Genomic DNA, 27,987 nt, shown 5'->3' with positions numbered 1-27,987 from the left:
CCCAGCACATCCATGCAGATCTGTATGAGTACTGTGGACTGTATCATTAACACAACCCAGCACATCCAGGCAGCTCTGCATGAGTACTGTGGGACTGTATCATTAACCACAACCCAGCACATCCATGCAATCTGTATGAGTACTGTGGGACTGTATCATTAACCACAACCCAGCACATTCAGGCAGCTCTGCATGAGTGCGCTTCGGAAGCACACTTCATTTCTGCTAACCCTTTGTAAGCTACGCTTGTCGAGCCTTAAATTCTCCTTGTGAAACAGCGGAAGGGGAGGAGAAGGTGACAGGGAGTGGGGAGCCGCTCAGCAGTTGGCGTGTTGGCTAATTATTGTCAACCCACATTGAGGAGTATGAGAAGAGAAGTCTTTGCAAAAGGCACTTTGATATTGAACACATATCCACAGGCCCGGATGTATGGCGTTAACGGCGTAGTTCTATTTTAGTGTCCTAACTTTCGAGGTTGCCTGTCTGGATGTGCTGGGTTGTGGTTAATGATACAGTCCCACAGTACTCATGCAGAGCTGCCYGGATGTGCTGGGTTGTGGTTAATGAAACAGTACCACAGTGTGTGTGTACATATTTTGTGTGTACACATGTACTGTATATACTGTTTGTACACTTTCCCTCTGTTTCTGGTGGAGTCCACAGTTCAGTGTGTCTTTGGGAGTTTGCACCAGTCACTGTGCCTAATCCCACCTTGGCAAGGCTGGAGGGGAAATTGGGATGTGTCCGCATCCCCAACTGCCTGGCACCACTCCCCAGGTGAATGGAGAGATGGGGCGAGGCAGCTGCTTTCAGCACGAGGCAGCTCCAAGAGGGGATTCCACCCACCAGTAAGAGAGCAGCCCACAGCAGGCGGCCATGGGCTGGCTGCCTTCCGGAGACAACGCCAACGCACAGACAAACACACTCATACTGTGTGCATACTGTACATGCAAGTTAAGAATTTTTTTTAATTATCGGAGCAAACTATGAGCAAGAGAATACAGTGCTCAAAGTTATGCAATGAAGAGAATGTACACACACACACCTCACACACACACACCCTGACAAGGTCAGAAAGCGGCGGTGCACTGACTGTGGGCCAACATATGCAGGCAAACTCATCTAGGCYTGTTACAACAACGGCTCGCTCCGCACGCACGCAGCCCAGCAGATTCAACCCAGCATGCTGCCTGCCTGAAATAAACACGCAGGTCTAGCACAGCAAGGTACAGAACAGATCATCCAAGCACGGCGCAGCATAGCATACAGCATGCCTTAACACAGTTCTACACAACACGGCAAAGCTACTACTGTAAGATCACTAAATAGCAGTACACAATAAGATAGCACAGGTGTTTTAGCACAAGCCTTAAATGTTTTATATCTTTATACAAAGGCGTATTTTCTGGTTGTTTACTGTGTGAGATATATAGGAATCTAGATCAATGTGTTCCTAGAAAGGCTGAGTGCCATGAAGGATTGTACAAACGCCATTAARGATATTATAGACAAACAGCTGAAAWAAAATGCATCTCAGGAAGCTGAAAGAACCCATTAAGATAATAAATACCCTTTAATGGAGGAGCAAACCGAACATGATCCCTATGCCGTTTAATTAGTCTAATGGACACATTAATGTATATATATTTTAACTGTCAATTAAATCTGCAAACTGAAATGATGCATTGCTGTTATAATGAGTTTTTAATGATGAAAGATCTTAATTTTCCTTGACTTTCCGTTCCTAACCACGGCATTTCCATCTATCCTCAAATCTGGAGGCGTTTGAACAACATGTACAAAGACAATGCTTAACATCCATTAAAGGGATATTTTTCATAAATAAACAGCTTAGTAATGTGGTGGGATCRTGCCCAGCTCCTTCATTAGGATGAGTCGAGCTGAAAGCACAGGGCTACTAGTTGTGTGTGACATAGTGGATCCCCCCCTCTTCGTGATCCAGAGTGGTGCGTTGATTCGTAGCGGGCGAGCGTGGGGGTAATTGAGCTCATTAGTTGTGACATTACCACAGTAGTGCCATAATGCTTCATAACAGCTGTCCCATTATAGCTCAAATCACTACTAACGAGAGAGAGGGCCAGGGTAATTGAGACCACCTCACCAGGTCTTCACCACTCCCTGTACAGTCAAAAAATAAATACAAGAGGAAATAGGTACAAGTGTACCAAATGTTTTTCCTTGGCAAATCTCTGCTATTTCCAGTGAGTGGCTCCTCTCGGTGGTGCTACAGTATGACTAAGCCATTATTTGTTTCATGAAGAGCAGCAGGCTCCCAATGTGTGAGATGAGAAAATGGGTGTGTTTCCAGCAGGTGTCCTGACTCTCCCCACGTGGTGACTTATAGTGCCCCCCCCCCCTCCACACACACACACACACACACAACACACACACACAACACACCACACACACACACACACACACACACACACACACACACACACAACACACACACACACACAACACACAACACCACACCAACACACACACACACACACACACACACACCACAGTTGCCTGCTGGGGCCTCCTGTGTCACTGCTTTCATGCACTTATGGTCTTCTTTTGTTTTGTATGACCTTACCCTCTAGATATTAACAGTACCTTCCATTCCATTTATTGACATGCATGACTGTCCACAATATAGGATCCAACCTAGCAGCAACAATATCCTTCTGTGATTGTGCCCTTAATAAAAATAAACATGAATTTCCTGTCCTTAATATTTCACAATGGTTAAGACAACATTGTGATGTTCTGTATTAATATGACAGACATTATTATATCCTAACCTGACCTCTTCTTTCTAAGTCCCCATGGTCTCTCCCTGAGTTCCCACTCCCTCCCTGTCAGTGAACATGGCTTCAGTCTGTCATATAAGATGCCAAGGGATGAGAGGGGAAAAGTGCACTGTGCACAGGATGACAGWGCTATGAACAGCTGACGATAACATACCTTGATAGCACCAGGTTCCTAAGGTAGAAACAGGCAAATTGGTTTGGTSAGTCTTAAATTTAGCCACATTTAAGATATGGAGGAACAAAGAACCTTTCCGTTTGTCAAAACAGATGTGTATCATTGTGTTGGTTCCTTAACAATTTGCCCTTGCTGCAATAGCAACTTGGGATGGTGCTATTTTTGACGGACCAGCACCCTTCAAAATATTTGTGGGAGAATTCACCAACTAAAATGCAGATGATAAAATATACACTTTTACAAACTTATAGAAGTTCCCAGTTCAGTATTATGTTTTTAGATGGGAGGAGAGAGTACAACAACTTTCGTTTGCTAATCTCCTAARTTAAATTACCTAATGTGCAGAATTATGATATGATTGAATATACATTCAAAGTATGAATTGTGAATCTACATAAACCACTTACTGGTAAGTGCTTTTAATAAGAAAAGCTGACAGAGGCTCAGTTCATTCTGACTGGCCGTAAATAGCAAAAGTAATTTAATTATAGCAAACGTGGACTCAGGGCTATTAAGCACATTTTGTATGCCACTATTTACCATTGCCTTTTTGGATATGTTTTACTGTTTTTCTCTATTAGCTTATAGCAACARTACAACACTGTACAATTGACAAATATTAGGTCATAATATATTCAAACCTTTGACTGTAATGGCATTCAAATGCAAATACAGCCTTACTGTTGCTTTATGCGCTTACATTAGTATGACTAAAATGCTGACCAAATAAACAGTAGCACACATACACTGGCTCCGCTCAGATGTCTGTTCTCTGGGGTTGGCAAGGTAGCAGCAACTGTAATATGCAGGAGTCTCCCACCCACCCCAAGTCCCTCGCCCCCATCGGTGGCTGCTGCCTGAGGTGAGTTGGATGGAAGCCTGAAATGTGTGGGATGTCTGGGAAGATAGCAGCGTAGCAGGAGAGAATCTGGGACACCCCAGCTCCGTGACGTCAGGCCTGGATATGACAACAGTGACAGCAGCAGCCAGAGCCGGGGGAGTCCTGCAGAGAGGGAAAGGACCAGTGATGAGCCAGCCCGGCCCTCAGGCCCTCCAGATCTGAGGCCCACAGGGGACTGGCTGACTGGCCCACTCTCTTTCCCAGGTATGGGCCACTCAAACAGCACAGAGAGTGTGGGGAGAACGGAGGAGAGAGCAAGGGTGTTTTTAGGCCTGGAACGCTAAAACTTCCTGCTGGCATCTGCACTTATGGGCCAGTCTAGTCTGCAATACCTGGCTTTAGTTGAAGATGTCAGATGATAATAGTATTATAATAATAAATAACAATAATAATAATTTTACCAGCACATGCACTTGACACCCAGCCCCCTCCCCCAGCTCTGACTCTACTGACAGCTAAGTTATTGAGGGAAAATGTACTTGTTCCACCTAGCTATCTTAAGATGAATGCACTAACTATAAGTTGCTCTGGATAAGTCTGCTAAATTACTAAAATGTTAAATGTAAAGCGCCTTTCAAAAAACCCAAGGACAGTGGACAGCAAAGAGTAAAAGCAAAAACAAGAATAAGACAATAAAATAATAAAAAGCTACTTTGCTTAGCTAGGGCTGAGTAACAGGGAAGCTTAGTTGAGGGGAAAGCCAGACTGAACAGGTGGGATTTGAGATTGTTTTTGAAGGTGCAATAGAGTCAGCGTTGCAGGATGGCTGGGACGCTAGGGGAGAGAGTTCCAGAGTTCGGGGGACGCTAGGGGGAGAGAGTTCCAGAGTTTGGGGGACGCTAGGGGAGAGAGTTCCAGAGTTGGGGACGCTAGGGGAGAGAGTTCCAGAGTTTGGGGGATGCTAGGGGAGAGAGTTCCAGAGTTTGGGGATGCTAGGGGGAGGAGTTCCAGAGTTTGGGGGATGCTAGGGGAGAGAGTTCCAGAGTTTGGGGATGCTAGGGGGGAGAGAGTTCCAGAGTTTGGGGGATGTTAGGGGGAGAGAGTTCCAGAGTTTGGGGGATGCTAGGGGGGAGAGTCCAGAGTTGGGGATGCAGGGGGGAGTTCCAGAGTTTGGGGGATGTTAGGGGGAGAGAGTTCCAGAGTTTGGGGATGCTAGGGGGAGAGAGTTCCAGAGTTGTGGGGGATGCTAGGGGGGAGAGTTCCAGAGTTTGGGGGATGCTAGGGGGAAGAGAGTTCCAGAGTTTGGGGATGCTAGGGGAGAGAGTTCCAGAGTTTGGGGATGCTGGGGGAGAGAGTTCCAGAGTTTGGGGGATGCTAGGGGGAGAGAGTTCCAGAGTTTGGGGATGTTAGGGGGAGAGAGTTCCAGAGTTTGGGGATGCTAGGGGGAGAGAGTTCAGAGTTTGGGGATGCTAGGGGAGCGAGTTCCAGAGTTTGGGGATGCTAGGGGGAGAGAGTTCCAGAGTTTGGGGGTGCTAGGGGGAGAGAGTTCAAGAGTTTGGGGGATGTTAGGGGGAGAGAGTTCCAGAGTTTGGGGGATGCTAGGGGAGAGAGTTCCAGAGTTTGGGATTGCTAGGGGGAGAGAGTTTCCAGAGTTTGGGATGCTAGGGGGAGAGAGTTCCAGAGTTGGGGGATGCTAGGGGGAGAGAGTTCCAGATTTGGGGATGCTAGGGGGAAGAGTTCCAGAGTTTGGGGGATGCTAGGGGGAGAGAGTTCCAGAGTTTGGGGGATGCTAGGGGAGAGGTTCCAGGATTTGGGGGATGCTGGGGGAGAGTTCAGATTTGGGGATGCTAGGGGGAGAGAGTTTCCAGAGTTTGGGGGATGCTAGGGGAGAGAGTTCCAGAGTTTGGGGATGCTAGGGGGAGAGTTCCAGAGTTTGGGGGTAGGGGGAGAGTTCCAGAGTTTGGGGATGCTAGGGGGGGAGAGTTCAGAGTTTGGGGATGCTAGGGGGAGAGAGTTCCAGAGTTTGGGGAGATGCTAGGGGGAGAGAGTTCCAGAGTTTGGGGATGCTAGGGGGAGAGAGTTCCAGAGTTTGGGGATGCTAGGGGGAGAGGTTCCAGAGTTTTGGGGATGCTAGGGGGAGAGTTCATTGCTGGTCCTATTTACCACAGCAAACCGATGCTGGCACTAAGTCCTGTAACGTTCGTCGTCTGAAGATAGGAATCATCGGACCAAAGCGAGCGTGGTAAGTGTCATGTTAATTTATTAAAACAGAACACTAAACAAGAATAAACAAAGAGCAATGGAACGAAATGAAACAGTCCTGTCTGGTACAGCACAAAGACAGAAAAAACTACCCACAAACACAGGTGGAAAGGCTACCTAAGTATGGTTCTCAATCAGAGACAACGATAGACAGCTGCCTCTGATTGAGAACCACACCTCGGCCAAAGTCACACAGAAATAGAAAACATGAATGAGCCCACCCCAACTCACGCCCTGACCAAACCAAAAGAGACATAAAAAGGATCTCTAAGTCAGGGCATCCGTACCCCCCAAAGGTGCGGACTCCGGCCGCAAAACCTAAACCTATAGGGGAGGGTCTGGTGGGCATTTATCCGTGGTGGCGCTCTGGTGCGGGACGTGGACCCCGCTCCACCTTAGGCTTGGCCCACTAGGTGGCGCCTCTGGAGCGGGACCCTCCCGCCGACCCCGGACTGGGGACCTCGCAGCGGGCCCGGACAGGAGGGCGACTCTGCAGCTCCGGCAGGAGGGCGACTCTGGCAGCTCTGGACAGGAGGGCGACTTGTGCAGCTCGGGCTGGAGGGCGACTCTGGCAGCTCCGGCTGGAGGGCGACTCTGGCAGCTCCGGGCTGGAGGCGACTCTGCAGCTCCGGGCTGGAGGGCGACTCTGCAGCTCCGGGCTGGAGGGCGATCTGGTAGCTCTGGCCTGGAGGCGTCGCTGGAGGGTCCGGACTGGAGAAAGACTCTGGAGGGAGGAGACGCAGAGACAGCCTAGTGCGTGGGGCTGCCACAGGGCCCCAGGCTGGGGAGACCTACAGGAGGCCTGGTGCGCAGAGGAGGACCGAGGATGAACCGGGCTGTGGGAGAGCACTGGAGCTCTGGTGCGCAGCCTTGGCACCACTCCTCCAGGCTGAATGCCCACTTTAGCCGCCCGGCCCTCCAGTGTGCAGGCACAGGTCGAACCGGGCCACTGGAGATCTGGTGCTCAACACTCGCACCTTCATTAGGCTCAATGCCCATTTCCGCCCGCACGGGCGGAGCGCAGGCAAGACGAACTGAACCCTCCCGCGCCCCGGAGACACAGTACCAGCAGAGCCGGCGGAAGCCGGCCGAACGGCGCACCGGAGCCCAACACAGCTGAGCTGGCACAATCCGCCCTGGCTGGATGCCCACTCTCGCATGGCACTTGCGGGGGGGCTGGCTATAGCGCTCCGGGCTATGAGCGCGCACTGGCGACACGTGCGCTTCACCGCATAACACGGTGCCTGACCAGTACCACGCTGCTTCCGGTAAGCACGGGGAGTTGGCTCAGGTCTATCTCCTGACTCCGCCAATCTCCCCGTGTGCCCCACCAAATCTATTTTGGTGACATGCCTCTCGTGCCTGCTGCGCTGCTTGCCTCATATCGCCGCCCTTCAGCTTCGCCACTCCAGTTTCTCCTTCGGGCGGCGATATTCCCCAGCCTGTCTCCAGGGTCCCTTACCGTCCAATATCTCCTCCCAAGTCCAGGAGTCCTGAACCCTCTGCTCCTCGATACCACGCTGCTTGGTCCGTTGGTGGTGGGTAGTTCTTTAACGATATTCGTCTTCGGAAGATGAGGAATCATCGGACCAAAGCGCAGCGTGGTAAGTGTTCATGTTAATTTATTAAAACAGAATACTAAACAAAATAACAAAGAGAATGAAATGAAACGAAACAGTCCTGTCTGGTACAGACACAAAGACAGAAAACAACTACCCACAAAACACAGGTGGGAAAAGGCTACCTAAGTATGGTTCTCAATCAGAGACAACGATAGACAGCTGCCTCTGATTGAGAACCACACCCGGCCAAACACACAGAAATAGAAAACATAGAATGCCCACCCCAACTCACGCCCTGACCAAACCAAAATAGAGACATAAAAAGGATCTCTAAGGTCAGGGCGTGACAAGTCCGCACCTAATGAGCTGTATACGGCCATAAGAAAACAGGAAGACGCTCATCCAGAGGCGGCGCTTCTAGTGAACGGGGACATTAATACAGGGAAACTTAAATCCGKTTTAMCTCATTTCTGCCAGCATGTTAAATGTGCAACCAAAGGGRAAAAAACTCTAGACCACCTTTACTCCACACACAGAGACGCGTACAAAGCTCTCCCTCGCCCTCCATTTGGCAAATCTGACCATAATTCTATCCTCCTGATTCCTGCTTACCAGCAAAAACTAAAGCAGGAAGCACCAGTAACTCAGTCAATAAAAAAGTGGTCAGAAGAAGCAGATGCTAAGCTACAGGACTGTTTGGCTAGCACAAACTGGAATATGTTCCGTACACCACCTCAGTCACTGGCTTCATCAATATGTGCATCGATGACGTCGTCCCCACAGGCAAAGCATCAATACAGGACTAAGATTGAATCGTACTACACCGGCTCCGACGGACGAAATGAAATAGCAACAATAAATTGCAGGAAATTAGCTTTAAAACAGCAACCATGCAGCACACATTTGTTGACAGCGGCTGGGGGGGAATTGGAGTTCCAATGGACACACTGCTTTCTGTCAGCCAGGTAGGCCCGGAACCAGCTGAGTGGATATTGATCCAGRTAAGTGTTCATTTTGTCAAATGCCAGCTATATTCACRCTTTCTTTTACCATCTATAGAGCTCTGATGGTCATGGTATTTAGGATGACGGTAATTGGCCAGCCAATTGACCGCGGTCTCCATAATAACCATTTGAATAGCAACAATAAAATAAATCACATTTTCTACTTTTCTCCACCCCWKRYWKMRWRWKMMKKMWYWYKMWRYMWGGGGTGGAGAAAAGTAGAAAATGTGATTTATTTTATTGTTGCTATTCAAATGGTTATTATGGAGACCGCGGTCAATTGGCTGGCCAATTACCGTCATCCTAAATACCATGACCATCAGAGCTCTATAGATGGTAAAAGAAAGCGAATATAGAAATATATAGAAATATAATTAATAAATTAATAAATTAGGCGTCCCTATTCAAGTCAATGATGGCATAAGTGGCAGTGTACCCATAAGAGCAATGTTAAAAGTAAGGAGCAGGAAGTAAAAGCAGGAAGTGTACCTAGGGCTGTTATGTTGACCGTATTACCATACTGGCGGTTACAAGTCATGAAGGCAGTCAAATTCCACGTTTCGTCATGGTAATTAGGCTTCGCTAAGCTTTGATGCTGCTGATGGTCATTAGTAGCCTACCAAACTTGCTAACTGCCTGGTACTCAGCACTCTATTGTCCATCTAATCACTCTGACCTCAACACAAATGTAATCTAAAATCTAATCAAACACTTCATGAGAGCCCATTAGCTCATGATGCGCAACATTTCTATAGGCTATGCAATTGTGTGAGAAAACAGAGTGATGGCCTCTATTCAAAAGAGGAGGATCCCATCAGCTTTCTATAGGCTAGACCTACTATATTTATTTCTCAACTTACCTAATATTAAGCATATTGCTTCTCTTTACAACAGGAGTATAGCCTACCTGGCTGGCATGAAAATGAACCACAGGAAAAGCATCCTCCATTCGCACATTTTTTYCCCCGGGAGCCCATTTAAGTGCATAGATGACATGTATTTTTTCCCACTGCCCCTATTTCGAGACAGGTGCATGATAATGGTCCATTCTAAATCAAATCAAATCATAGTCGCACACCTCATGTAGCCTAGCCCATACATGTAGGCCTTTATGTTTTTATAMGTTTTGTATCACAACTAAAGCGGCCAAATAACTTCTTAAAATTAAGCACATTAATCCGCTTTACAACGGGTGTAGAGCCTAACTGGCAAACATACGCAGCGCATGAGTTTGAAGTTTGGGGAAGATAATTCTAACCATAAAAACTCACCTTTATATTAAAAGCATTACATGCATAATCACATTTGCAGTCACTTTTGATAATGGTGTTCCCGCTAATGGAWYATTTGTGCTTATAGCCTACTGCCGTGTGACCATTGCTGTGCTTTTAATGTGAAGAAATAGCCTAATAGTTTATCAACATTTTAAACTAAACGTTCTGATCTGTTTTTTGATGCTAGCGGTTGTATTAATTTGGGATCTATCACGTCCCACAACTGTCCCAGACTATATTTGGAATAGTTATTTCTMGCACATAATAGAATAGGTCAACCTTTGTACTATGGGGATAGTATATTGACACAGGCTAGTGCTTTTGCTGTTCATTAGGCCTACTCATCTTGCTGACAAAATCTTCAATATGCGCCTCGGAATTGGATAAGGACGTGCAGTTGCRTCTGTTTTCACTTGTAGCTTGTGAGAAAGACCCGATCACGTGACCGAGAGCTATGTGAGTGAGAGGTGCTTCGGCGCAAGCAGCACGAAGGTTATTATAATTATTATATTCAGCCCAAGAGCACAATGGCCACTGGCCACAAAAGGCATGTTTTTTTAGAGGGCATTACAGCCACACAAAGGGGATGCCGCTGGAAATTTTGAGGAATTATCAAGTGCTTGTCAAATTGTGAATGAGAGACTGATGAAGTGTGTACAGCCTGTGCAAGAAACAAAGCAGAGCTCATGCCTTTCATGCAACTTTTTTCAAATCATCATTAGAGTTGCATCATGCAGCCTTAGAATGTATAATTTTTTTAAACATATAGCTGACATTTGTATCACAACTAAAGTTACATAAATAACTCTAAATTAAGCATATAGGAGTACCTGTTGTTCACCGCTCAACACAGAATAGCTGCATGTGCGCACTCCCTCAAATTGTTTGGAGAAAATRTCCTCTGTTTTATTCAATTGTATTCTTTATACTATAAAATAATGCCACGAAATTCTAAGCAAATCTTGTCTGCTAAATGAACTAGTGTAGTCCACTGCCACATGGCATAGAAAGATCAGGGCCTAACATAAGGACAACTCAGAGTATGCTATTCTGTTCTTCTGAAAGAGACTACATTTTCTTCATATCATATTTCTTTAGACCTGTCTAAAATAAATAATRGATTAATTGTGAATGTGTAGGCTTTATTACAAGAATTTATTAGACTTTTTCAAATGTAGATGCTCCAAAGATCTGCATCAGTGGCTTGTAGGCTATGTGTGGAAGCCAGGAGATGCTAAATGTGTTGATGTTAATTACGGTCAATTACCGTGAGACTGGCAGTTATTTGCTTGACAATCACCGGCTGACAAAATTTGGTGACTGCCACAGCCGGTCACAAAATGTACCCATCAATATGTGCTGTGATTTGTTGATTCAACTCAACTGACATTACAAAAAACACATTCCAATGCATTTGTCCAATCAGTTAACATAATTTGAATGAACATTATACATTACCATGGAAATTATTAGCGTCACAATACCAGTGTACCCATGAGCTTACCAGTCAAATTGCCAGGGTTAGAGGTTCCAAGACCATTCTATTCATCGTTTGCTACAACACCTTGCTTACATCATGTTGTTAAGAGTCCATTTTATCGCAGAAACGGACTCAACCGCTCTTCAATCCCCCCCCCAAAATTGTTTAAATGGTTGTTATATTTTCATGACTGTCTTCATCATTACCATCGGTTACACGGTTATACAGTAATGGTGCCAGYCCTAACCTTCTATGATTTCTGTCTTACAGTATATGAATGTATTCTGGATTCAACAAACGGAAGCTGATTTGAAAATAAGTCAATGACGGAGTTTGCTAGTATGTCTAAAGTGGCGCAGAGTTTCTGTTTTCTATCTTTCACTTTGGTCCAATGTAAGAGCTACAAGCATCATTGTCATACTAGCTAAGTTGTTTATATCACACAGTTTTTCTCATCAGTGTTCTACAGAGGAAGCTATTTTATGCATGCTTGCATCATATTAATTGTTATATGAACCAGTAAGATTCATGTGAACTGGAGGAGGACAAAATAAACACTAATTCCATTCATTCCTGATGCTCATCACTATGGAAGGTTTGATTGTGCCAGAGCTTGGTAAACAAACAGTTCCAGCAACAAACCAACAATACAAACCATGTATTGCCTGTAAATAAAACAGCATTGGTTTTGACTGTGAACTCAATCTGAATATATATTTTAGTATCAACAAAGAGATGAGGGTAAACTGAGTGAAACAGTGCATTTTTTATTTCCTCCCTGTCAGACCAATAAGTTAGTTGTGTGTCACACAGAGGATTGGAGAGATTCCACACACGCCTGTCTCAAACACAAGTTTCACACGCTCTCTGCTCTCAGATGCACAGCGATGTGTTTCAGGGCCTACTATGCCGTAGCAGACATCAAGTAGGATGAATATTTCATACACTACATTTGCTTTTTGTTTTGTTGCATTGTCAGAATCATTTGCATCAGTTGACCCATAGTGGTAAAACTAAGGGAAGGTGACTGCATTGATTTGTACAGGGATCATTGTTGTCCTTGGTCAATCCTTACAGACTGTGATATACGCTGTATCTTAACATAGTGTGCCATGACACAGCCAGACTCAAAATGGCACCACCCAAAAGAGTGGGGATAACACAAAGGCCAGTGTTATCACCATAGGACCAAATGGAAAACCAAAATGTGAAGAAAATCTTTGAAGATGGGTCTTGTATTACAGTGAGTAAGCATTTACTGTCTGGAGAATATGAACAGATGATTGTCTCAGTATGTAAAAAGATTCTCTCTTATCAGGAACCAAATCACAAGCACATTCAATTCCTGTTCCTGCATGAAAGCCATTTATTTTCTGCCATTATGAATACAAATGCATTCATTTTCCTAAAGAAATGCAGCCAGCGCAGAAAATTATCCAGTAAAATGGGCAACTGACGAGGAACCTATTTCTGCCTTGGCGGCGCCTGATCAGTCATTTAGGCCAGTGAGAGCTTCCTGTTAATCAGTCCCTCTCTGTGTGCTGATGGCCAGAATCACTAACACGTTCCTAATGTATTCCATTAAAAGTTGTCATTCAATGTGCTCCCAGGTCCACAAGAAAATGACCAGCTCTCTCCAAGGGTGTATGTTTATTTATTTTATTACAGGCAGATGTATGCATTTTGACTGAGGATTTTCATCTTAATAGCGGTCTTTAAAAATATACACAAGAATCTGTTGGAGAATCCTCTGTCAACTCCTCAAACATACCCTGTCCTTCACTTTAATAATTACATACAGCTTCTCCCTTCCCAGAGAAAGATGAATCCTACTACCACTCAATACAACTCACTTTATGTCTCTCTCTAGTTTGGTCGTTAGCCTGAGAGAAAGTTGAGGGGGTGATGTGCCAGTGAGGGCATGTTTGGGCTCTAGCGATGTGCATGTAGGTTTGCCTTCAATAAAAGATTAAMCTGCAGGTCCCTGGTGTATTACATGCACAGCAGGAATGCGTAGGGAGCAGGGTAAACAATCTGAGGTGGCACTTCACTGAGCTGAAGTCAGCGGGCCTGACAGACGAGCCCAGAGTGGCTGGGCTGGCTGGTACCTCATGCCGCTCTTGTTTCATCAAAGCTGACAGCACCCGGTCCGGAGAAAGGAGAAGCCTGTCTCTTACAACGCTGAGGCTTAGGTAGCTCACCTCACCTTGTCCACAAAGACATYCTCCTTCCTTTTGAACTGCCGTGTAAAGGAATTTCACATTCTGTACTTGACAAATTGAAAATAAACTGAAAGGGMAGGAGGGTGAGGTCTAGAAGCATTATTGTCCTGTATGTGGTGCTTGAGAATGTAGTGTTTTAATAGTGTTCTGGTCAAATGTCTAAAAGGGGATGTTTGGAAATGGACAAGAGAGGGCTCATGGCCCGTATCCAAAGTGTTGATCAGCGCTCCTACTCTGAGACTCTTTGTGGATAGGGGCCCTAGTGCTTCAAAAATAGTCCTCCCTGAAACCTAGCTAAGTCAGCTAATGATGCCAACTGGTTTGCATGCAGCCTCCTGGCATTCCCTCTACTGAGAGGGAGAAGCGCTTTGTTAGTCTAAAAGTTTGAACGATAAAATTGCACCCATGGGAGCACAACACAGACATGCACCGCAGGAGGGGAATATTTATAACATATTTTGTTTTCCTAAGTCATACGAGACCTTGTACGGTAGAAAATAACTTTCAACGTTAACAGAAATGGCCTCACTTTCCCATTTAGGCCAGTGAGAGCTTCCTGTTAATCATGTCTCCTTTTACTCTCTCCAATATAAACTATTAGGTCTCCCTGTCTGCTGTGAATCACACATATGGGAAAAATAGATGAAAAATGAGTGTAGTGTGGTTTCCAGGTGCTATTCTTGTATATACTACATATTACCTTCCTGCCAGTTCAGACCCATTATTGTAAAAGATGGCCCTGTACTTCCACCAACCTGAGCCACAGTCTAGCCTGGCTGCWTCTCATTGTCAAGAGCGGATGTTGCTCTTCAACACTGGCCCTTTTTAATGAGATTATCAAGGAAGAAGTGTCACTAAGTAGGATCTAAAATGAAAGCCATTATCTGACATTATCTAAGAGCAGCCTCCCCCATTCCATCTGCTATGCCACCCACACAGCCACTGGTCTGGGATTAGAGGCATGACTAGCTGGAAAACACCTCTGTGCCACGTGGCACTGGGCTTTGACGCTCACCAGCCAGCTCCAGCCCCAGCCTCCTGCTCTGTGGTAACCAGCTGGAGTCCTGTCCGGGATCATAGGCCTCCGGCACCATGCCATCCCACCCTGCACCACATCCCGCCCACCAGGCCCACTTCTTTACACTTGCCTCTGTGTGTCATTCCCCCAATCTTCCTATGGCCTGTGTGTGTCATCGTACCTGTGATCTTGTCGCGAACCAGCTTGCAGGACTCGATCTCTCCAATGCTGCCGAACAGGCTGCGGAATTCCTCCTGGGTCATGTTCTGGGGCAGGTAGTTGACGATGAGGTTGGTCTTGCTGTCGTCGGTAGGGCCTCCAGTCTGCATGGGTGAAGGGCAGCTGCGGCTGTTGCAAGACGGCCCGTTGGCCGTGGTGCCATTGGGGCCGTTTGTCACCTGAGGCTCCATGTTGCTGATTATCTGAGAAAGGGAAGGGTCAGGGAAGAAGAAGACTCAAAGGGGAGGTAGGGCTTCTCAATCTGAGAACCAGGATTCATTATTGTACTTCGCATTTAATCTACATTCCAGGCCATCAAAACTCAAAGACAAAAGAAAGACAATGTTTGACTCAGTATGAGACCATAAAATAAACACAATACAGTACGCATGCAACTTAAACAGCTAAATATTCATGCAGACATGACTGTTAGAGACATATGAGTGATCTTTTTTTAGTTCCTTTCTGTGCTTTGATTTCTGGTGCAGTTAGAGAGGGGTAACAATTTGAGCCCTTCAGCAGGGTACTGCTGTCTGTCACATGGAACAATAGTCTTTGCGGATGGTTTTGCAGTGCGCTTTAAGAGCAGGTATTTGAAGTAGAGCTTGCTGGCCCCTGAGGGAGGAGGCAGTGAAAAGAAGGCAGTCTGCTGTGCTTATCTACCGACAAACACTTACTTCCATATCCCTAGACTGCCACCAAATGTTTTCCGCCATTAGCATTAAATGTGTGTGTGTGTGTGTGTTTATTTGATTCTCAGTTACAGTCAGTTGATTTCCATCATCCACTTACAAAGAAAAGCTGAGCCTAAGAGGTTTATGGAAGGTGTGTGTGTGTGTGTGGCGTGTTTGTGTTTGGAGATGTGGGGTGACAGGATAGGGACTTCAGGGTGCCTGCTATTAAAAGTATCATCCCCACATAGGGGTGAAAACACCCCAAACAAGGTCTTCTGGTGTGTACATCAGACTTTTCTGTGTTTTACTGAAAGTCTGTACCAGACAGAAGCACTGGGGGTGGCTGTGTAGCCTATGAGTTATATCTGTCAATGTCTGACTTGAAAAAATGTTACAAAATCATTAACAAAGGACCTTGGAAAAAACWGGTCAACACTTCCAGAGGAAAACCCAATTAACTACCAGTATTATACAGCTCACTTCTGAAATGACCGACTGTGGTTAATTTGGTATCATTTAAATAAAGATCTAAAATATGAAGAAAATAGGTTACGTGTTCCTACTGATTCAATCAAAAGTGCAAAATCATAGAGCAGGAGAAAAGGAAACATCYTAGCAGAGGCTTGGGCATATTTATTTATAACTATTCAAAAATACATTCAGTCTGCACTTCAAAGTTTGGCCCTCTCTATTTAAAACCAGCACATTTAGCAAGGTTAGCAAAAATGTAACACATCATAAACCTCTTTATTTCCCATCTGACTTACTGTAAGTTAATGTTTGGATAGCAATGAAGTTGCTGAAAACTGGTCTAAACTAAAATAGACAATATTTTATCACAATAATCATTATCAGTCACGTAGACCGCAACTCTGTAGTTTTCTCCATTGGTTTTCTAAAACTATCCTCAAGCCTATGTCAGAACTGAGACATATCTACAGTGGAGGATGGTATATCAGAAATGTCAGACTTGAATGTGAATTGTCTCAGCAGCTTCTTATTCCACACACACAGTCTTCTCTAMAGTGGAACAACACACAAGACAATGCCTGGAGCCCACAGCAGAATACAAACAGAAAACTGCCTGTTTAAAAGCTCTCAATATTATTTTGCATGCAAATTGTGCTTTTGACAGTATCCTCACCACTCCAACAAAGAAGGAGCATGGTGACAGTGAGGAAGGAGGAATAAAGTACCTAGCAGTAACAAAGTTGATTGGGGGGCCTTATTAAATCTGTTGACACGTCCTGCTGAGCTCTATTCTGTCAAAAATACTTTCAACTCCATGGGACGTGYTCTTTGAGCTTTCACCAGAAGAATCAACAAAATGGCTACCTTTAATCACCCAAGACCTGCCGATTCAGATTGACCAATTATAATTTCTACCCCCTGCCACCGGCACTACCCGTGCTCAGCTGTCCATTGTGCCTCATTGGCTAGGTATCTATGCTCTCCCACAGAGTAGCCCAGCGCTGAGGAAGGCAGTATCTCTTTGAGTTCCTTCCTGGCTGAGGCACTACAGCACACAGGCAAAGCCTTCAGAGCAGCTCTAGTGTCAGCCTGAGGACGAGGCCAACTGATTCAACAGAACAATATCTAGCTATCTAACACTAGCTTCAGATTACAGCTCGTTTCCCCTGACCGGGCTGAAATGTTAGATTTACAGCCTCCATTAATGCAGCTGGGCATGGTGTGTGGGAGGGACCTGCTTCTTCTGGACTTAAATGGAGGCCTTAATGGGTTCCGAGTGGAGGAAATAAATATGGGTTCATGAATCTAATGTGTGTGAGTCATGCAAGGAGTGAGTAAGGCAGTGTCTCTGGAGGCTGTGTGTCTGTGGGGAGGAGGACAGGGGAGATAGAGGTCCATTAGAAGATGTTTTAAAGTTCACCCCCTGGATGAATGAGTTGACAAAAAAACAACGATTACTTTAATTTAATGTAATTGGTTTGTTGTGTTGTTTTAAATAATTTATTTATATTTGACATAAGATTGTATTTATGTGGCTATGAAACAGTAGCTCATGTTGGGAGCAAGGTAAGAAGTGATTTGTAAGGCTAGAATATTTTCCTCATACCAGACATCACAGCTTGACAAAATGCATAATTTCTTCCATTACCTATACTGTCTTCATTATTCAATAAATAACACAACAGATGCAAGAATAAAATTATGTAAGGGGAAATATAACCTACTACATAAAAACATTTGGATGCATATTTTACAGCATTTATATTGAACAGATAAAACATGTAAATGGTGAAAAGTTAAAGTATAACAACTTTTTGTAAACATCAAAAAGTATACATGAAGCTACATTTACTCTGTTTTTCCCCCCATTCAGAGTAAATGAATCAGCATCCTCACACCACACAGTACATTAGGTTGGCAGAAAAAGTAGCTGGCATAGAGTGCCTTCCCTCTCAGCTGTCCGGCATCAGGGCCCCTCCCCTCTGGCCCAGCAGACAGACAGCCCTGCTCCTTCAGCAGCACTGTCATCACCATTGGTAATGTTGGGTAAAAGGCAATTTGWGGCGGTCTCCTTACCATCTTTGGCTGTGTCAGCAATCCCTTCTCTGCCCAGCCCTGTAGCTGTGGGAGTTCTGCCTGACGCCACTGTGTCTCTGTCGATCCCTAGGAGGTTTCAGGGTCAAGATTTAACATGCTTGTTTTTCTACAGAGGCCTTACGGTCACCAGCCACACTAAAACACACAGGTGGCTTGGCTTTCCTTCTAGGTAGGGGTTGATTATTCTAGAGGAATACTGCTTATTGAGACTGTTTGTAAACATGCATAATTCAGATAGGGGACAATTACTGTAATGCTGGTGTTGAGTATGAAGTGGTTGACTTAGGGAGAGGAGGGTGGAGCTGACGTGGGAACTACGGTGCCCTCTGTAGTGGTAATGATGTGGGTATCCCTCTCACTCCTGGGGAGTAAAAAAGGCCCTTGACAAAGACAGCTCCTCAAATGAGCCACGGGCTGCAGGCAGCAGCAGGCAACAGCAGGCAGCAGCTGAGGATGTAACGCCGGTAGGTAAAACAKCCCATTTAGGAGGAGAGGAGAGGACTTTGAGGCTGACCTCTGGCTTCATTTACTCTCTCAGACAGAGGGATGAGAAGGTCGAGGAATGCAACAGGAGGTATCCAGTCAGGGCAGGGCGGTGGAAGAGACACTTCATCCTCTAGGAGGAGGAGGGAGGGAGGGTATGTTACTGTTGCCCATACATCTTAACAACCTTAATAAGGATGTATAATTGGGTTCTAAATGGACTGTCAGCTGGAGAGGGGAATGGAGAGAGGGGAATGGGGAGAGGGGAATGGAGAGAGGGGATAGAGAGGGGAAATGGAGAGAGGGAATGAAGGAGAGGGGGAATGAAGAGGGAATGGAGAGAGGGAATGAGAGAGAGGGAATGAGAGAGGCGAATGGAGAGAGGGAATGAAGAGAGGGGAATGAGAGAGAGGGAGATGAAGAGAGGGAATGAAGAGAGGGGGAATGGAGAGAGGGGAATGAGAGAAGAGGGAATGAAGAGAGGGGAATGGAAGAGAGGGAATGAGAGAGGCGAATGGAGAAGGCGAATGGAGAGAGGGGAATTAAGAGAGGCGAATGAGAGAGAGGAATGAAGAGAGGCGAATGGAGAAGAGAGAGAGGAATGGAGAGAGGGGAATGGGGAGAGGGAATTGGAGAGAGGGGAATGGGGAGAGGGGAATGAAGAGAGGGGAATGAAGAGAGGGGAATGGAGAGAGGGGAATGAAGAGAGGGGAATGGAGAGAGGGTAGCTTGTGTCTGCTGACAGGTCGATGTGTGTTTGGATGTTTGGGTTGATAATTTGAGGAATATAAATTGAGCCAATTCATTATGGGTACCTTTCCTTTACCAGACGCTACCTCAGTTTTAGTTTAGGTGAAGACCGAAGGTTATAACAACAACGTCTTACAGCTTTAGAATATAAAGAAAACACACTGTATTACACATTATTCATCTATTGGGGGGGTAATACTTATGTTAATATGCATTGTTGATGTATATTTTTCTAATAATTTTTCAATTTACAGTGATTCATAGGGAACAACAATCTGCCTGGGTCAGCCAGAACCACCATATGCACAGGCTTTGTCATAGAGAATACAGGTATATAACACAGACCACTATTGTATCCAATAGAACCAGCATGGGCTGGACAGAGCATCAGACAGATATGCCCCCAAGGCTTGGATACCCAGTGACAATGAGAGGTCCCCCAATATGGTGGACCTACGTTTTTTATAAATCTCATTTAAACATTTGAACGCTAACCTGGAAAAAGAGATGTTAGACAGAGGTGAAACATCAAAAGCATTTTTCATCACATCTGTTATGGTTAGCTTTACATAGGCTAGTCTGAAAAGGAATGGTTTGCCGAAGCAAGCATAATATGCAGCATGTTCAAATGAGGTACCAAAATGTGGTGAAAAGCAGCAAGCAGGTGTAGGACTAAACATTGGCTATGGTTAAGGTGACATTTCAGCAACCAATGTACTACCCACTGTACTGTGGGGTTGTGGGTAGTATTGCAGCAAAAGGGTAGTTTGTGTTCCTTTGTATTTACATACTGTAGCTTCAATATTACTAACTCTACGCAAACAAAGATATCAATTCTAAATCCAATTTCCAAGCAAGTATAAACTTATCGAAATATTGAAATATTTTWGAGGAGATGAGATAAAGTGGTATGGTAGCTAGAATCTACATACTTTTGTTTTATAACCAGTACCTTAACAGATATGCAGCCAGGTGTATCAGTACCAGCCTTTAATAACGATTCTCTCCCTCTTTCTAAGTCTGTCTGCCTCTCTCCAGTATGAACACACACACACACTTCCTGATAACATCTCAAATAATATTTGAATAAAGGGACAGTGCAATTACGTTTTAAAAAAAACATAGAGATGAGAAATCGCTCATGGGTACAATTTCAATTATTCAGAGAATACATTTCGGTTGTGCGCAGCAGTCATTAGACAGACTTATTGTATAATCAATATTCTCTGTAGTATGCCATAAATATTTGACACCCTGTAAGTGTTCCCTCTCTCCTTGAACTCCTGAGGTGAGCGGTGTGTGTCGGGTATGGCAGTCATGTAGGACATGCCATAACTGCCTGCAGAGAGGACATTATCTCCCTCCGCAGCCTGCATCCTCTAGCAAATCTCACATGACCAGACGCCTCTCCTATGCCACGGTGACACCGTAAAAACTGCCGCTTTGCTGCCAGCCAGAACTCCCCTGCCCAAACGAGCTTAGACAATCAATTTCCCGTGGCTTTGCTGGGATGGATGCAGAGACGAGACACTGCAGTTTATCACAATGCGGCAGTAGTATCATTTAACTGATAGCGCCTGACACAAAATGGAGGTCAGATGGATGGTTGTTTKTGATTTCAATGTCTCGCCATATCCCAGCATTCTGCGCTCTGCCGGTACAGAGGATGATCTGATGACCCCAACAGGATATTATACACTGAATCCTCAGACTATCAGTAAAATTATCCTTTCAGATTTCCTGTTTACTGGGAAATATTCAATCATGAAACATGGAATGAAATCCAATCTGTCAGCTAAATGTTTTAAATAAATGGGTTGTTCATAGTACAGTATTCTGTAAACCTGTCCTCTAACAAGCACATTCTAATACAGTGGACGGACATAGTGTCCTCCATCCATTGAAATGGTAATTCCATGGCTCCAAGGAGAGGGTGGGTCACAAACMCAACCCTGTAAACCGCAGCATGCCCCAACTCCCTCAAAGTGTTTCAGAGTAAGAGGGTACTTGAGTTATCAAACCCATTCAGACAAAGGGATTTATAAGATTGTTGTATATTAACTCCTGGTCAGTGAAGTTCCCTCCATGCTATCAATATGTTATTTTTCCATCTTTTTCTGGTTGCCTCTCCACCTCCATCAGACACGTCTTGACTTCACCACATCCTGCAGGTCAGATGGAAGCTAGGCTGGATCAATCAGGAAAGTAATCTGGGACACCTCGCCCGCCTGCCTCCACCAACATCGATCCGCATCTACTTTGCCAAATATATWTTTTTTTCTCCTCTCCTCTGTGTGACTCAGAATAATACATGTTTAGGTGCTGTATGCACGGAWTTTTTCATTTAACTTTGCTTTACTTTTTTCCCTTATGACGTCCACTGTTTCATAGGATCGATGGAACCTTCCCAGAACCCCCAGCATGCCTCAACCCCCTCAAAGTGCACTCTACGCTTCCTAGGGTCAAAGGTCAGGAGATGAGAAGGCAGCCCGTCACTTTTAATTGCAGATGCAGAGGTGAGCATCAAAATCCAGATCTTTAAATATCTACTCTAATCTCAGACWACTTTGGAGACATCAGTCCTACATTTTGATGAATTCCCTATTTTATTGTCCAACTGTAGATTCTTATATAAATCCCAGAATATATTCTCAAAACAAACGTAAACTATTCACTGGTTATACAATAAATATGTTGTGAGTGTATCCAAGGTCTGCTTTCTTGAAGGTCATAGCCTGACATTCTTTGACCATGGGCTAAATCTCAGATAGACAGCTATCTTCGTCTGTCTGTGTAACTCCACTTCTTCTGGAAGCACCATGTGCATCAAACAGACTTCTCACGCTAACTCACTGGCTGATAAAGCTTTCTGCTAGCACCTTAAATCACCCTCTCCTTCTCCCAACTCTGATGATAATGGAAAATACGATTTATCTTTTTTTTTTTTTTTAAAGCCAATGCTAAAGCAGAAGTAAATGTCAGCCAGACTATKTTCAGGAAACGTACAATTTTAAACAAAATACCACTTAATAACCACTAGAAGGGAAAAGTTGGGAGAGCCTGAAACTTTTTCTTACACAACTGAATTGTAATTAGGCCTGAATTCAGTAAACTGTCTTAGTCAAGAAAATGAGCAGCCCATGAATAGTGACCGTCGGGACCTACAAAACTGCAGTCCCCTGCCACAGCCAAACCCAAGGTGGACTAAAGCCATTTGTACATTGGCTAAATCCCAACTCTGCACCAATGCATGGAAGCAGGAAATTGGTGAGCATCTTGATTCTGAGATGACACTTCAATTTATGTGGCTTCACTGACCTGTGTTATCCTTCCCCTCCCCTGCAGTAGTGTGAGAACTCCTGGCCACCTGCCTGGCAGCTTGGCCATACCCTGTACCTGGAACCCTGCATGTTTGGCCCCAGCCCTGGGACCAGGGGRCTTTGGAGGTCCTGTCCATGAGCCAGCATGGGGACAGACGATGTGATCTCTGCAGGTTGCCAAAGGCCTGCTGGAACTGAACTCTGAACACAGTGGTCCACTCAGAGGGCCTCACAGCCTCATCACTGACTAAACATCAATACTACATGCAGCGGACTAATCATACTGCTCATATGAATGATCCCTTAATAGGTTATTAAGTCTTCACGACAGATTATGTGATTTCATTTCAAATAGTTTAACTAAAGCAGATAGTAACTCGGAACACATATTCTAGAGAGCGAGAGAAAATGAGAGATTCTGTCAGTCTGTATCACCCCATGTCATCTTACCCCAGTCCTAAGGCTGATTCCCAACGACAGGGCCAATACACTGTCACCCCTCACAGCACACACGCACGGCACTCTATCACTACTATATCCGTGATTGGACCCTCATCTACACGAGTGGGATACTTCTGAATTAAGGTGACATTGCCTTTGGAGGACAAGGAAAGCTACCTTTGACTACAGTACAATGCAACCTTGGTTTGTATTAGTTTGCATTTCAAGCGAAACCTCATTTTATTCTCGAGGTTGTTTTTAGCCAGTGTAGAAGCCATGYACGGTTCCACTGCATCAGCACCAGGTGTCGTGAGGACATCTCTACAGGTAGCTGGCAGGCAGCCATGTTCCTGATCAAGCATCCTCTCATTTCCTTGCTAACTAAGTAAGGTCTAAAATAGAAATATGTAAAAACCCCAGCCTAGTCATAATTAAAGATTTAAATGTTTTAGTTCAAATTAGAACAAACTAATGTACTTGGGACTCTAGTTCATCAAACCTTTGAGCATGCCTAAAGACCTTCCCCTGATTGTACTTTTAATTAAATGCCGATTGAAGCTAGGATGAGTCATATTTGCTCAGATAAAACAGGTATTTAAAGATGTACAAATAGCCTGTAGGTAAAAGACCAGAAAAGAAGCTGCAGCAGGGTTAAGCCTTGTCTACCTGCCGGACAAAACAGAGAGGGAGAGGAAGAGTCTCAGGCACACACACACACACACACACACACACACACACACACACACACACACACACACACTAAAGCCCAGCTTGAGCAGAGCAATACTCCTCCTAATCTAATCTAATCACTGCCTCTGATCTCTTAAAAAAAATTGTTTAACCTTTATTTAACTAGGAAAGTCAGTTAAGAACAAATTCTTATTTTACAATGACAGCCTAMCCCAGCCAAACCTTCCCCTAACGCAGACGACACTGGGCCAATTATGCGCCACCCTGTGGAACTCCGAACCACGGCCAGTTGTAATACAGCCCAGGATCGAACCAGGGTCTGTAGTGACACCTCTAGTACTGAGATTCAGTGCCTTAGACCGATGCGCCACTCTGCTTCCCCATCCGCTGCTTCTCAGGCTGCCTGCCTGTGTATCTCCAATGACCAGAATGTGAGACAGTTAGAGACCGTTGAGACAGTTAATACATACTTTTTTTGAAGAGCAGGAGAGACATCGGATTCATTAGAATATCCTTGTATGACAGTTTAATGTACATTTACTATATTAGTATCCATTATTTTATGGATCTATCCATGTGCAATACATTTCATCGTACTGGTACCTATCATACAAGTAGTGCAAGCTCTATTATGCATCTAAACAGTAGTATTCCACTAAAACTGGTGTATCTGTGAAACTAACCCTCTAATTATTAGYAATATTATAWACTAACTTGGAGCATATTAGGKCATTAGAAAATTGGAAACAGATTGAAATATTTTAGGTCCCATAAAAATCGACTCTGTGTAGATTGGAAAAGGGTTCCATCATAAATTAGCTTCTGCTGCAGCAAGAAGACAAAAAGCCTAAATGTATACTCACAGCTAAAAGATTACCCCTCCTGCATATCAACTAAACCATAAAATGTGGCATGCATTCAAAATAGAAGATTAATCTCCTTCTGCCGTGGTACAGTGTAATTGAAAATGCCCACAGGAGACTATCTATGTTAATATAGTATGTGCCATGGAAAATTCTGAAACAGAGTTTTATTTCAATAGCATGCCGGGGAAACATGTAGTAGATCACATCTATCTCTCTGGATCCCAACTTGCCGGTTCTATTTATTGCTTCCAATGTTTATCTGTCTATAGATATCTGCAGTACAATTCCTATTTCCATCTAGTTTGAGGAGAACATGTTACCRTTGATATGAAGGGAATAGGCATATACAGATGAATCCCTTTCCTAATGTCTACTCTACTGGCGGTGATCAAATCGCATGGCCCTCATGCTTGTCTCAGCTGTTGACGGAGATAGTAACATAAAGGTATGAGCCATATTCCTATTCATTCTTGAATACCTTTAGGTAGTAAAGCTTTCCACATGTTCTTAATAGGGAGTTATGGAAGCTACTGGCAGTTCCACAGTCATGACCCCTTGTCAGTGGGTGCTCTGTCCTCTACCGGTATGTTGGAAGGATGACCTTGAAACATCCTTTAACATCACAGTACGAGGCCACTTTACTTGGCAACGTTGAACAATGAGACAGAGCAACTGCTAGCGACACCAAGCCTGCTGCTGCCTCAGCTGCTGCTTCTATCTTTTCTCCTTTTCCTGGGATGCAAAATGTAGATCAGAGGAGTGTGCAGTTTGTGCACAGTCTCAGGAGAAACTGCCACTCAAACCCAAACGTCTGTATGAATACCAAAACACACGGAATACAGAGGAGGRTGAAGAAAGAGAACCGTAGAAATAAGGAAGTCAGGGTTCTACTTCCATCTTTGAATGAACAGAGATGTAGATAGGATATATGAATATATATTCCCTGATTTTTCTTTAGAATATTTACTCAGAAAAGCAGGAGCAAAAAAACAACAAGAACATGACCCTGTGTGCGCTAAGAATTTGCAGCTGATTRTTGTCTGTCTGTGGCAATTTGAATTTCCGCCAAAGGAATTAGGCTTGTATTATTAAAGCATTTTCCCCCTCACAGCTGAATTCCTTCGCCTCTGTGGAAGCCTATTACATTTTTTAAGAAACCGTTTTCTTGATATTCATGTATGTTTAGTCTTCAAACAAAAGGCATTTTTAAGRACGAAGCCATATAATTGAGACAATGGTTCAGAGCGGCTTATTCAAATAGGCATTAGCTCATTACTTCTTGCTGTTTTGGGTATAGGCTAAGGTATGTTGAAAAGGAGGAAATACATTCACTAGAAAATGTTTGTGTGTTTTTTGCTATTACATTAGTATTAWTAATACCGCCAAAACATTTATAGGRACACACTTATTTCACTGCTTTCAAATTCATAGTATTATCAATAAAACAAACTGATTTTTTAAATCAATTATACATAAGCGACATTTATGGCATAAGTTGGAAGTTGAAATGCAAATCTACTTTACAAAGCTAATTTTCTACTTGCATACATATATATGTGACTTATCATCCGACTTTAAATCTCACTCCAACTGACTTACTATAGATCCCCTTCAGGGCATAAATAATCTAAACATGCAATTATCTAACAACCGTCACTTTGATTCAGATACTCCCATGTTAGTGACTACGCCTGACCAGAAGCAGGCAGGCAGCAGATAGATAGCATGAGACGATTGAGTGGACACAAACATGAGCGTGTCATTTCAGCTGGGAGTTGCATGTGAATGTCCATCCACAGCTGTGACTAATTACCCACGCTGCTCAGGGACTGGAGACTCAGTCCAAGTCCTCTCCCAGAGGCACCTCAGCATGTCAACAGCAACAACACCATACCATCTCACACAAAACATTGGAGAGCTGCAGGGCGTTTATRGGTGATTTGTCCACATCTGGCTATTCAACGGTTCTACGGTACGATTCAGTTGCTATGTAAGGGCGAGGCATGGGGTCAGTTATATTACTGTAATTAATGGTTAGATGCCTCTATGATAGGCATGGTACTGAACATTGATATCATGTATTGACTACAGATGGGTAGAAAGAAACTGCCCTGTGGAGTAATGGAGAAGTATTTCACTGTCCATTTTACTCCTCTCTTAATTTGACTAATAGTAACATTTTACTGCAGTGGGCTAAATCAGGGTCACACAGAGTGTTTATTGGTAGTCTTAAACAACCCACTTTGAAACAAAAGTATGCACCTCACACACATGATTATAGGCTTAAAAAAGAAGACTCCTGTACCATGTCAGATATAGATTTGAAATGTATTACATTTTGAGTAATGCATCCAAATATTACACTTAATATACATCACAGAAGACTGAAACATAACAAAACCGTTTGACATAGAAACACCGGCAATTCGGCTGTTGTTTTAAAATAATATTGATTAACTATGATATTATGAAAAATATGAATAACATTCCACCCATGAGGCCACTAGAGGGCGATTTGGTCATTTGACTGCAGAAAAGGGGTCTGGCTCTAATTTGCAATGTCCATCTACATCTGTACACTTGTCAGTTTTACTTGATCTTAGCTCTATGAACAACTGCATCAGCAAAGCATAGGAGAAAAGAATTACATGAACTAACAGACAGCCATGACAAAACAGATATTTGAAATGGTTTAGCAGTTTGTTATTTACTGTTTATCATGTAACTATCATGTAATCCTTTCAAATATTTGTTTTACACATGTAACAACGGTAACCATGATATTTAATACCTGATTGGATAGATGGAAACAGCACTCAGCGAGTTGAACTTTGCCTGTTCATGTTTAATTGTCGTACAGTATTCTCAAGAGCAAAGATTCTAAGGCGGAGCAAGGGAAGCTAATTTAATCACCACAAATCATCTCCACTGTTGTTCGGCTGACCCTCTACAAGCTTTAATACTCTTCTAACACCCACACGTATATCTCCTTCAACCATAACTTGATTCAGGTATAAATCATTATTTCTTCCAGGTGGACCGTGCCTCGCCTAGATCCTATCTTTGACTGAACTTGAGGTAATACAGGTCAGTTTTATAATGACATCTCTTCACGACAATGGACACCTAACCGAAGAGAACACAACCTGTTTTTATAAAATATTCTTTACCCTCTCTCTCACTCAGAATCTGAGAGCCCTGTTGACACGCCACTGTGTGTGTTAGCACCGTACAGTCAAGCGCAAACTCTCCCACCTTCAGGATCACACTCCCCACAGCTCTTTTCTCACCTCTCTACCCCAGTTCTCCCAATCGAAGG

The 27,987-nt window shown here is 44.1% G+C and overlaps 1 protein-coding gene across 10 annotated transcripts in view; it reads right to left on the bottom strand.

The window, feature by feature from the left end:
* The window catches only part of LOC111972198 (ELAV-like protein 4), a 93,239-nt gene that overhangs the window by 43,786 nt on the left and 21,466 nt on the right, over positions 1–27,987 (bottom strand). For 7 of the 10 annotated variants that reach the window (XM_023999103.2, XM_070446154.1, XM_023999101.2 and 4 more), the window contains 2 exons: positions 18,098–18,184; positions 14,839–15,079 (listed from right to left, as the gene is read on the bottom strand). In XM_023999103.2, the coding sequence (XP_023854871.1) occupies positions 14,839–15,079; positions 18,098–18,184 (328 nt within the window). The remainder of the gene's footprint in view (positions 1–14,838; positions 15,080–18,097; positions 18,185–27,987) is intronic. The other 3 variants (XM_070446155.1, XM_070446159.1, XM_070446160.1) reach the window with 1 other exon arrangement.

The sequence above is a fragment of the Salvelinus sp. IW2-2015 genome, linkage group LG13 (assembly GCF_002910315.2).
Source record: "Salvelinus sp. IW2-2015 linkage group LG13, ASM291031v2, whole genome shotgun sequence".
In the NCBI taxonomy this organism is placed as follows: Eukaryota; Metazoa; Chordata; class Actinopteri; order Salmoniformes; family Salmonidae; genus Salvelinus; species Salvelinus sp. IW2-2015.
Note: the sequence above shows the minus strand (reverse complement) of the source record. Positions and strands in the feature narration are given on the sequence as shown.